The sequence below is a fragment of the Tiliqua scincoides genome, chromosome 10, assembly GCF_035046505.1.
Source record: "Tiliqua scincoides isolate rTilSci1 chromosome 10, rTilSci1.hap2, whole genome shotgun sequence".
NCBI classification, from domain to species: domain Eukaryota; kingdom Metazoa; phylum Chordata; class Lepidosauria; order Squamata; family Scincidae; genus Tiliqua; species Tiliqua scincoides.
The window spans coordinates 21,024,677-21,035,043 of record NC_089830.1 but is presented as its reverse complement, the minus strand read 5'-3'; the positions used below and the strand labels follow the sequence as shown (position 1 = coordinate 21,035,043).

Sequence of the window (10,367 nt, the reverse complement as noted above, 5' to 3'; positions counted from 1 at the left end):
CCTCGAGGGGATTTTTACAATCATAGAGGGTTCTCACTTTCAAGAACCACACAAAATTTCAGATGGAACTTCTGGCCTCGTTGCCTCCCACGCAGGCTGACAAGCAGCTCCTTCACCTTTCACATGGAGAGCAGCCAAGATGCTTCTTCGCTCACACCAAAGAGCAGATGGAATAGCTCAGCTCAGCTTGTCAGCTGCTTCAAAATCTTCAGGGATCTGCTGGTGGCCTCGAACTGGCGACCTTCCGATGTTATCTTCGGGCTAATGGAGGCTCTACCCTCTAAACCTGACCTCCTGCCCTCCTCCCGACCTCCTCTTATGTAGACTTTCTAACTGAAGAGCAATGTTCAGGGCCACTACACATGCTTCCTAGCCTTTGGCAACAGTTTACCCACTCAATCCCAGCACATGACAAGTCTCAGCTATTGAGGAACAAGCTATACATTTTTGGGAAGCATTTGGTGCAATGCATTTCACATGCCCTCCCCACTCCTGAATTCACATCGAGAAAGCATGCAGCAATAAAACCATAGCAGGCCAAGTGAGATGATGCGCTCACCCCGAGCATGGAGTCAAGCCCCAAGCATCATGCATGAACCTGTACAAGACAGGTCACAATACAGGTCTTCTTTTCTGAGAGCTCACTCCCTGAGGGTGGCATGAAAAGACACAGCAAACAGGCTGCTCAATCTTAACCCCCCCCCCCAGTTCAGCTCAATCCTAACCCCTTGCCTCCAGTTTGACTCACAAAACCCACCACATTGACATGAAGACTTCTTCTTAATGCCTTAGACCTCTCCCCACAGCCCCCTATAAATGGAAAGTCAAAAGGCATGCATCTGTAGATCCCCTTGCCTCTATCTTTCTTCCCCCACTTGATCTCACCTCGTAATTCAGTCCGCATCATCTTTGGGGCAGAGACCTTTTTGCTTGTTACTCTGTAAAGTACATTGTACGTTACCAGTACTATAAAAGCAATACCGTACATTTTGAGATTTCCTACAGGGCTTCTCCAAAAGTGCCATTTTTCCTCTTAGAGGCTTTCCGTCCGATGCTTAATTTGCCTTTACTACCACCTCACTAAATGGCCTTATGCAAGCCACTTCTTATCAGTCTTCCCTCATCTGTAATATGGAGAACATAATACTTGCTTTACGAGGTTGGTGTAAAGATTACTTTAAGTTATGAAGCACTATGCAAAGTATTAAGTAATGTTAGACAGCCACCTATCAGGGACATGGTAGCAGTTGCTTTCACCGAACACCGAGATGACCTCCAAGTCATCTTCTAACTCTTTGATTCAGGGCAGGGGGGAGACTCTGCCACTAAGGGGCAGGTAAATCAGAGGGCACCCTGGCAACATCCAACTCAGCTGCTGCTCACAAGCTAAAATATAACCACTAGGAACCACAATCCCATCTCACATTCCTGGCCTGCTGAGACAACAGTGAAAAGAGCTTCACAAACCAAACCAAACCAAAATTAAAAAAAAAAAACAACCTGGGACTTTTATTAATGTTCTTTTCACTTGCAAGCAGAAGCCATGTCAGTACTGATCTCATGGCACGTAGGACCAAGGCGAGGATGGTCTTGGCTGGACAGCCCCAGCGGCACAGGCTGTTGTTCTCCTGCCCCAAGACAGAAAGGAGAACCTCAATTGCTGTGTACCAGAGTGACAAAGAGAGTCAAGGAGCTTAGGGATAGGAGGCCGGTGATGACCGCTTTGACCAAGAGTGCTGTCCAGCTACCCAGCAGAAAAACATGAACAAACGACCTGCAAAGACAAAAGGGAGGGTGGCTGGTAAGGACTTGGGGAGTGGCTATAACTCAGGGGCAGGTGCTTTGGTGCACCTGCTCCCGCCTCTAGATAGATGGGGGCCTTTCCCAGTCCTAAAACAAGTCACCAAATCAGAGAAAGGCCGCAAAAAAAATCCCCAGCACAAAGCTTGAAAAATGTCATTAATGTTCATCAAGACTTGCCACACCGCCTCAATGGACAATCGCCTCTAAGCCACGGCAGCTACTATCTGCCCATCAGCCCCGCTCTTCCCCCACAGCACCCGGTTACTCACTCCATAAAGAAGGCTTTGTAGACGCTCACTCCCAGGAGGAAAGTTAAGGGCAGGCGGTAGTGTTTGGGTAAATCATAACGCGTAAACATCCACACCAGGGCGGCTGTGGCAATATAATGGACCTAGGAAGAAAGGGGGAGGATATGAAAATCAATGATTAAAAAAGAAGAGCCCTACTGGATCAGGCCAAAGGCCCGTCTAGTCCAGCTTCCTGCATCTCACAGTGAACAGACCTCTCAGAAAGTACACAAGGCAACAAGACACCTGCATCCTGTTGCCACTCCCCTGCATCTGGCATTCAGAGACAGCCTACTTTTAAAATCAGAAGGTTGCCTACACCCATCATGGCTTGTAACCCTTGATGGACTTTTCTGCCAGCAATCTGTCCAATCCCCTTTTCCAGGCATCTAGGCCAGAGACGCCTGCACTGGCTCGGTCACGTCATGAGAATGGATGATGGCCGGATCCCAAAGAATCTCCTCTATGCAGAACTTGTGCAAGGAAAGCACCTTACAGGTAGACCATAGCTGCGATACAAGGACATCTGCAAGAGGGATCTGAAGGCCTTAGGAGTGGACCTCAACAGATGGGAAACCCTGGCCTCTGAGCGACCCGCTTGGAGGCAGGCTGTGCAGCATGGCCTTTCCCAGTTTGAAGAGACACTTGGCCAACAGACTGAGGCTAAGAGGCAAAGAAGGAAGGCCCATAGCCAGGGAGACAGACCAGGTACAGACTGCACTTGCTCCCGGTGTGGAAGGGATTGTCACTCCCGAATCGGCCTTTTCAGCCACACTAGACGCTGTGCCAGAACCACCATTCAGAGCGCGATACCATAGTCTTTCGAGACTGAAGGTTGCCAACTAACTATGAGGCCAGGTGTCATCACCACATCCTGGGGCAAGGAGTTCCACAGAGTAATTACACCCTGGGTGGAAAAAAATAAATGCCTTCTATAGTATTTCTAGTGAGCAAGGCATTTTAGGATCAGAATATGATTTTCCTAAACTGTCTCTTGGAAACTCTCATCAGCAAAAATATCAATAATTATGTAGCAACACTATTGCTTTAAAAAAAATGGAAATGAAATCTGCAATACATGAAGGGTTCCCTCCCTTTTCCTCCCTTGCCAGTCAAGGCACTGATTCAGAAAAGCTGGGAAAAGGGGGTAACAAAACTGGTACTTACCAGATTAATGTTGGAGTCTATGCTCATCTGGATGTACTTCCAGTCAAACTCAATGCCCCGAGCACCCACCCAGAGCGGAATGCACCTGTCAAGAGACACAAGGGACTGTCAGATGCAGTTTATACAAACACAGACACAGGTATCTGCAGATCTTGCAAACAGAAGACCCCCAAAAGCAACATCCAGAGATCATGAGCTGCCTTAGATCTCTCCGATTAAAAAGAGACTTAAAAGTGCACAGTCAAGGTTATGGAATACAACTGAACTGGAAGCCAACACCGGTACCCATTTTCAGTGTGAAGGTCCAGCTTTGATCAGCCTTGAGCAAATGGAGGGCACTTTCCCCTCAACAATGTGTGACCCTAAAAAGCTGCCCTGTATTGTAGATTAGGAACTACCATTGACATGCCAGCCCTGGTCACTGCAGACACTAACCACCATTTAATGAATGTTAATCTGCACTCAAATTTCAGAAGGAACCAGCCTTGCCTTTGAAAGAACCAATTAGCTACTTATTTTTACAAAGTGGGAGGAGGAATTTATGGTTTGGCAAAAACGGGGGGGGGGGGGGAGAGGAGGTTTTTTTTTCCAGTTTTTCAGGGCATAACGATGTTTGTTGCAATGGCTCTGGAAGCAGCAGGACTTAGAGGCTCAGCTGCTGGGTGTAGTATAGGCGCAGAAGCAAAATGAATAGACGGCAGACGGGTTTGAAAGGTAGATGCAGGAGGTAGGCTGGAGCTGTAGAAGATCTTCCGCTCAGCCCCCAACAAGCTTTTTTATTGAGTCTCAAACAGCACAGAGCAAGCTGGGTTACTTTAGGTTAAAAGATAAGCACTAGATGACAACTAGCTGACTCTAGCTGGACCACAATACATTCCTAGATTAAAAGCGCATCTCCAAGACACTGTCTCCCATCCTGTTTACGTAGGTACTAGACAGTGAATCAAGGCTATAGCTCAGAATGTGTTCTGAAAGCATAAACGCAGGTTTGCCTGCTGTGTGGCCAAGGTTCACTGCCTTTATGTTACTATGCATTTTCCCCACAGAAGTTATTTATGTTCCACGTTTTTATTCCTCCAAGGACCTCAGGGTAGTATATAAGATTCCTTCCCTCCTTCTGCCATCATAACAACCCTGATGAAGTAGGGTGAGAGACAGCGACTGGCCCAAGGCCACCCAGAAAGCTTCACGGCTGAGCATGGATTCTAACCTGGATCTTCCAGGTGTAACTCCCAAACCACTACACCGTCCTGGCTGCCGTTGCTACGTTAAATTTTTATAGTGAATGAGAAGTTCATGGTCTTAGAGTGGATGGGCAGGAGTCACAGCACCAAACCAGTCTAGCACTAGGTATCCAACTCCAGCAGAAGCTACACCCACACCCCTTCCTAGCTGCCTGCCTCTTGCCTTGCCCCTTTCCAAGAGGCAGGGCCTGGGCCCAACTCACCGGGACATGATGAGTTCTGCTGTGGCCCACCCCATAGCAGCCACCATGATCTTGTACTCTCCTTTCCCGGCGTTGCGTGACATCACCAGGTGCAGCCCCACTAGGTCGGCCAGGTCCACAGTGGCTTTCATGAATTCCTGGCACAATGCAAAACACACACACACACACACACACACACACACACACAGAATGGCACATGAGTAGAATGGCACTTGCTTCCTTGGATCCCCTCCCACCTCCTCTCCCCGCTCCCAAATTCACTGGTCTCCAATACACCAGTCCTGATGCTTCCATCCCGTCACTGCGCACTGCTCCTTCCTCCAATTTAATTACAGGATGAGCACCCCTAATTCAAAAATCCAAAATGCTCCAAGATCTGAGATTTTTACAGTGCTGGCACAATGCTATAAGTGGAGAATTCCACATCTGATCTCATGTGACACATCACAATCAAAACACAGGAGCACAACAGACTGTTTATTCAGCATCCCCAGTGGAAAAGAGACCCTCCCAGCCCCCTCAGCTGTGATATATCATTTCCACGCTTGCCCGGATTCCACAAGATACCTCATTATTTGTATACAAATATTCCAAAATCTGAAATCCTAAACGCTTCTGGTTCCAAGCATAAGGGATATTCAATCTGTGTGTTATGGCTGGTTGTTAAAACGAAGCGGTGGGCCCAATCCTATTCAACTTTCAGCACTGGTGCAGCTGCAATACAGCCCCGAGAAGTTCCCATACCATAAGGAGGCCTCTGTGACTGCCTGCCCACCACAGGATGCAGTGCATGCCCCACTGTTACTGGAAAAATAGATAGGATTAGGCTCTTTGTCACTTTGCAATATTTCATACTGAAAAGCAGGATATAAATGTATCAGGTTGAACCCAGTTCTTATTTGTGGATCCAAAAAAAAAAAAAACACATGCTTGGTTATGCCCAGTGACATATTTGCCTTCTTTCTTTTGAGTGACAGATCTCATGCCATATCAAACTTGGAGTAAGAAGTCGTTTTGACGTGGCATGGGGATCTGTCACTCAAAAGGAAGAAGTCCAAGATTTCACTGGGTATCACCGAGCACACAGTTGGATCCAGACCACAGAAAAAAATCCAATCCATCAGAAGTTCCAGCCATTGTAGCCTTTGCCCAGCTTCCTTGATCCTTTCCAAATGAATGAAAGGGCAGCTCGAGAGCACAGACACAGACACACACAGACCCCTCAACTTACTCCAACAAAATCGTAAGCACCGGCTCCACCTTCCCAAGTTGGAAAGAAAGTTGCTAAGAACAGCATCTGTAAGACAGAGGGCACAGTCCATTGTATTAAAAAACAAAACATAGCCATCAATCATCAAGACTCTGGCAAAAGAGAGGAGAGAGATCTTCATGCACAGCCAGCAATATCTTTGGAGGGAGGTCATCTCCATCCATAAACTCTCATATGTCTTTTAACAAGCACCGGAAATTCTTTCCATGCCAGGGACAAGATTCACCAATACAAGACAGTAGCAGGTATTGCAGTCCCTGCAACTGTCTATGCCAGAGCTTTCCAGTCTTCCAGGGCTCCCAACACCCCAACATGCGGCACAAATGCTGCACGCAGCTCCCAGAAGTGACTGGCAATTGCATCATCAACAGTTACTTCTGGGTTCTGAGGTCTCGATGGTCTTGTTGATGGATGGACCTCAACATGATGGATGGTTGGCTGGGCAAAGCTGGGTTTCAGCCTCTTACCCTGAGTTGGGCAAATCAGTTAGCTGGGCAAAGGTTAACCACTTTAGCCTAACCTGGGTTAGGCTCTAACCTGGGTAATGTCGTATACTTGTCTTACACACCCAGGGTTTTGGGTGCTCAGAGTTCCTGATTCCTGAACCCTAGAGCCTCAAGAACCCCTGTTCAGTAGAACTGACACCACCCTGTATGTGCCAGTGCCTCAGTCCAGGGACACTGAGACCCTCTAGGCTTAACTATATCCCTTGTAGGCACTGAGCACTTTCTTTACTTAAAGTCTCAGTCCTCAAGTTACTAGTCCACAGTGAGGATTTGGTAGCTTGCTGAACGGCTAGGCAGGATTCTGAACCTTTGTCCCCAACAGACAATGAACCAACATGGTAAAAAGATTTTTACTTTATTAAGTACATAGGGCTACAAAAAGTTACAAAGGCAGCAAATGCTAGAGGCATAAAAACTTCTAGGAAACATATCAGCATAAAACAACAAAGCTAACTGGCTAACTCTATTATTCTCTAACTCTCACCTGGGTCAGCTTCTTTTGTAGATCCTCAGGTCAGTTACCTAAGAGGCCACATGGTCCTGGCGGGGCAGGATGTGCACCCACCACCTATCTCACCAAGAGACAAAGACCAAAAGACCTGTCCTAGGAAGTCTTCGCCCTCTCAGCTCTTCCCTCCCCCCCTGGAGATCTACAGCTGCATTCCATCCTTGATGGGCGTCTTTCTGGCTGCCTAGGTGCTACATTATCACCTTCCATTGAGTTGTAAATTCCTAGCAGCTAGGAACTGCAAGCCACTTCTGTGTTACTGTTTTAGCTTGGTTCAGGCTTTACATGTTACTAGGCCTAAACTGTACATATTCAGGACAGGTAAGTGGCTCAGGTCAAGTGGGAAAACCTTTCCCAGTGTGCGAAAACTGTGTGCAGGAGCTTGGCCAGCCAAGCTGAGCCAAGTCCTTTGCAGTGTCATGCTGCAGTTTTGCTGAGAGCCGGCAGGCAGCCTATGACACCCTGTGGAGTGCCTCAGGACACCCTGGGCATCACAACATATAGCATGGGAATCCCTGGTCTAAGCCTCGCTGGGGCCATAGCTTGGCCAACAGAAGACATGTTTTGCTGCAAGTCAGCATCTCGTGATCAACCATCTGACTCCATTTCAAGAAACTTCTTATGTTCACATGTCCCTTATGGACTTTGAGAGCACAATGATAAATGGAGCACACATGAGAATAAGTGTTCTTTCCTGGATTCCTACTGTGATCACCGGAAGCAAACCCAAGAGTTCTGCCTCCCAGTGCGTTCAACCACAATTCGAGAGAGTCCTACCAATCCCATGGTATTCTGCAATGGGAAAGTCTGCCTCACGCTTTCAAGTCTAGGGCAGCAAAAAGGTTCACAGTTACCTTGCAGAGCTGGACAAAGAGATAGGTGGCCCCTGCTTGGACACATCTCCAGAAGGCATTATACTCAGATCTGAAAGAGAGAGAAACACAGAGGTGTATATGAGGAGGGAATTCTCATAATTCTCTAGGACAGGAGGCAGACAAGGGTTCCAAGTCCTCACCCAGAGGTGGCATTTAAATGTTGCAAGCAAGAAGCATTCCACCCTGGCCTTGCATCAGTCCTCTTGCACACCCTTGTCCTCTTCCTCCTCTACCTGCAGCCTGCAAGATTCTAATCTGGCCCATCTTGTCTTCCATCCTCCAAACAAGTAAAGAAAAAGGGGTGGGAGAGAGAATCAGCAGAAGGACAGGAGAGGCACAATAATGTTAGCCTCACTGTGCACCTTTATAGTATTTAAAGGGCCAGGCATAATATCTGGGGCAAGAGCTGCAAGTCCAGAGGAAGAACTGCTGGATCAAGCTGTGTGAGTTTGACTCAACAATGGAATCCATGTGGGGGTGTCTGGTTCAACACACACCAGGGATGTGAAGTCGAGGAGGCAGAGCCTCACCTGTTATACAAGAATAGCCTCAGACTCCCCTATGCACACTCCATCCACTTTCTGAGGGGTTGCACAATCCCAGGGGCGACTGAACTCTCACTGCTGCTAGACTAGAGCTGTAGCAGTGAGAGCTCAGTCTCTCCAGTGATCTCGCAACCACTCAGGAACTGGGTGGAGCACATATGCAATCACAGGGAGCCACGTTGCCCATGAGCTCTGTTCAGTTTCTGAGTGGTTGAGCAATCACAGGGGAGTTTGAACTGTATAGAGACTGTACGGAGTCTCTATAGTCTCCCTGTATAGAGACGAGAGCTGCAGCGGCAAATGATCTGCCTCTGCTGTGATTGTGAGTGCACTGCAAAAGCTCAGTGGCCCTGAAATTTGCTGGTGACATCATCATGTCACCACCATACTCCTGGGTTACCATGCTCCGTGCATAGTGCCTCCCCATCCTTGGACATCACTGCGACCTGCCGTTGCCAACCACAATTTTGCATACTCCAGAGAGACCACTCCGATTTGCTGGACCCCTCGCCTCTCGATTTTCTATCTTGTACGCTTCCCTCAAAAACAAAACTGTTTTAATACACTGCACATCACAGGGGAAACAAGCCCACCCCGGTCCAATCACAGGCTCCCCCCACCCACCATCAACACAACCTTTCTGCCCCCAGCACTCACAGGCCACTGCACTTGTAGGTGATGAAATAGGGAAAATAAGCAAGAGCAAAGCAGTTCCCAAAGTGGAAGAGGGTCATCTTGGTGCCAGGCCGATGGATGGAGGCTTCGGAGCAAGGTGGGGGGGTGGCTTTCTTCCCACCCAGCACCTCTGGGGTGTGCCTTGGAAAAGGAAACACGGGAGAGGAAAAGAAAGAGTACTGTATTGCAATGAACCTTCCCCCCCACACACACACAACCTAATCCACACCCTTTATCCCCCATTCACCCTAATCCCAGCCCACCACACACAACCTACTCCCACTCCCCTTCCCCCACACACAACCCAATCCACTCCTTTTATGCCCCCCATGGTGGCGCAGCTGGAGGGGGGCGCAGCACCCAGGCTGGCGGGGAGCCTCAGTGTGGTGGGCAAGCAGCCTCTCCCTTCAGAGCCATTCCTGGCAGGGGGGGCAAAACAGAGTCATACGGCTCCATTCCCCCCCCCCACTGGGAATGGCTCTGAAGAGAGGGGCCGCCTGCCCACCACGCTGAAGCTCCCCGCCAGCCTGGGTGCTCTACCCCCAACCAGCTGGGGGCAGTGGGGGTATGCCACTGCCCCCACACACACACTTTATCCCAACCCCTCGCAACCTAATCCACACCCTTCCCCCTACATACAAACTAATCCCACTCCGCACCCTCCCACACAAACTAATCCACAGCCTTACCCCCACACACACACAACCTAATCCCACTACCCACCGCCCACACACAACCTAATGCATACTCTTCCCACTCCCCACAACCTAATCCCACTCCCCATCCTCCCACCCACATACACCCAACACAGTCCACCAGGGTGCTGGAGAGAGACCTAAGGAAACCTGACTCTTAGCCCAACACCTGATCTCTCCAGCCACAGTGAAAAGTCCAGGGCTAGAAGACAATCACCCCCCACCCTTGCCTGATCTCTTCCCCCCCATCCCCACCACCTCCCACTTCATTTATTTGGGGCAAGTGCCTTTGAAAATGTTGCTCTGCAAAGAGCCACACATGTGGCATCAAAGCAATAAACTCTAGCACCCCTAAACATTCCCTCCTCCCTCCTGAGTCCTGAGCATCCCCTCCAGGCACAAGACCCCTAGACCCATATTCTACCCCCCCCCCCCTTCAGCAGCCCCTATTCCTCCTTGTTACTTACTGGACCTACACTTCCTTGCCTATTTCATGAGCGCGCATGCGCCCAAAGGCTCCCTTCTTTGGTTTTTGGGGGTTGTAGTTTTCTTCTTGGTCTCATTCTATCAGATACAGGCAAAAGTAAAC

The 10,367-nt window shown here is 48.9% G+C and overlaps 1 protein-coding gene across 1 annotated transcript; it reads right to left on the bottom strand.

The window, feature by feature from the left end:
* Window positions 1-1,354: 1,354 nt before the first annotated feature.
* On the bottom strand, window positions 1,355-10,300 carry TMEM147 (transmembrane protein 147). Its single transcript, XM_066638457.1, has 8 exons — window positions 10,246-10,300; window positions 9,066-9,224; window positions 7,843-7,912; window positions 5,936-6,001; window positions 4,705-4,841; window positions 3,258-3,342; window positions 2,073-2,194; window positions 1,355-1,774 (listed from the first exon to the last, which is right to left on the bottom strand). The coding sequence occupies exons 2-8, from the start codon at window positions 9,140-9,142 to the stop codon at window positions 1,654-1,656; spliced, it is 678 nt and encodes a 225-aa protein (XP_066494554.1). The 5' UTR covers window positions 9,143-9,224; window positions 10,246-10,300; the 3' UTR covers window positions 1,355-1,653.
* Window positions 10,301-10,367: the final 67 nt, after the last annotated feature.

Bases quoted from the DNA above. Each gene is read 5' to 3' on its own strand.
- TMEM147 (XM_066638457.1), bottom strand. From the start codon at position 9,142: ATGACCCTCTTCCACTTTGGGAACTGCTTTGCTCTTGCTTATTTTCCC. The intron at 6,002-7,842 runs GTAACTGTGAAC...TCTGTCTTACAG, and splicing joins TCTTTGTCCAGCTCTGCAAG to ATGCTGTTCTTAGCAACTTT. The intron at 3,343-4,704 runs GTGAGTTGGGCC...GTCTCTTGACAG, and splicing joins GCAGAACTCATCATGTCCCG to GTGCATTCCGCTCTGGGTGG.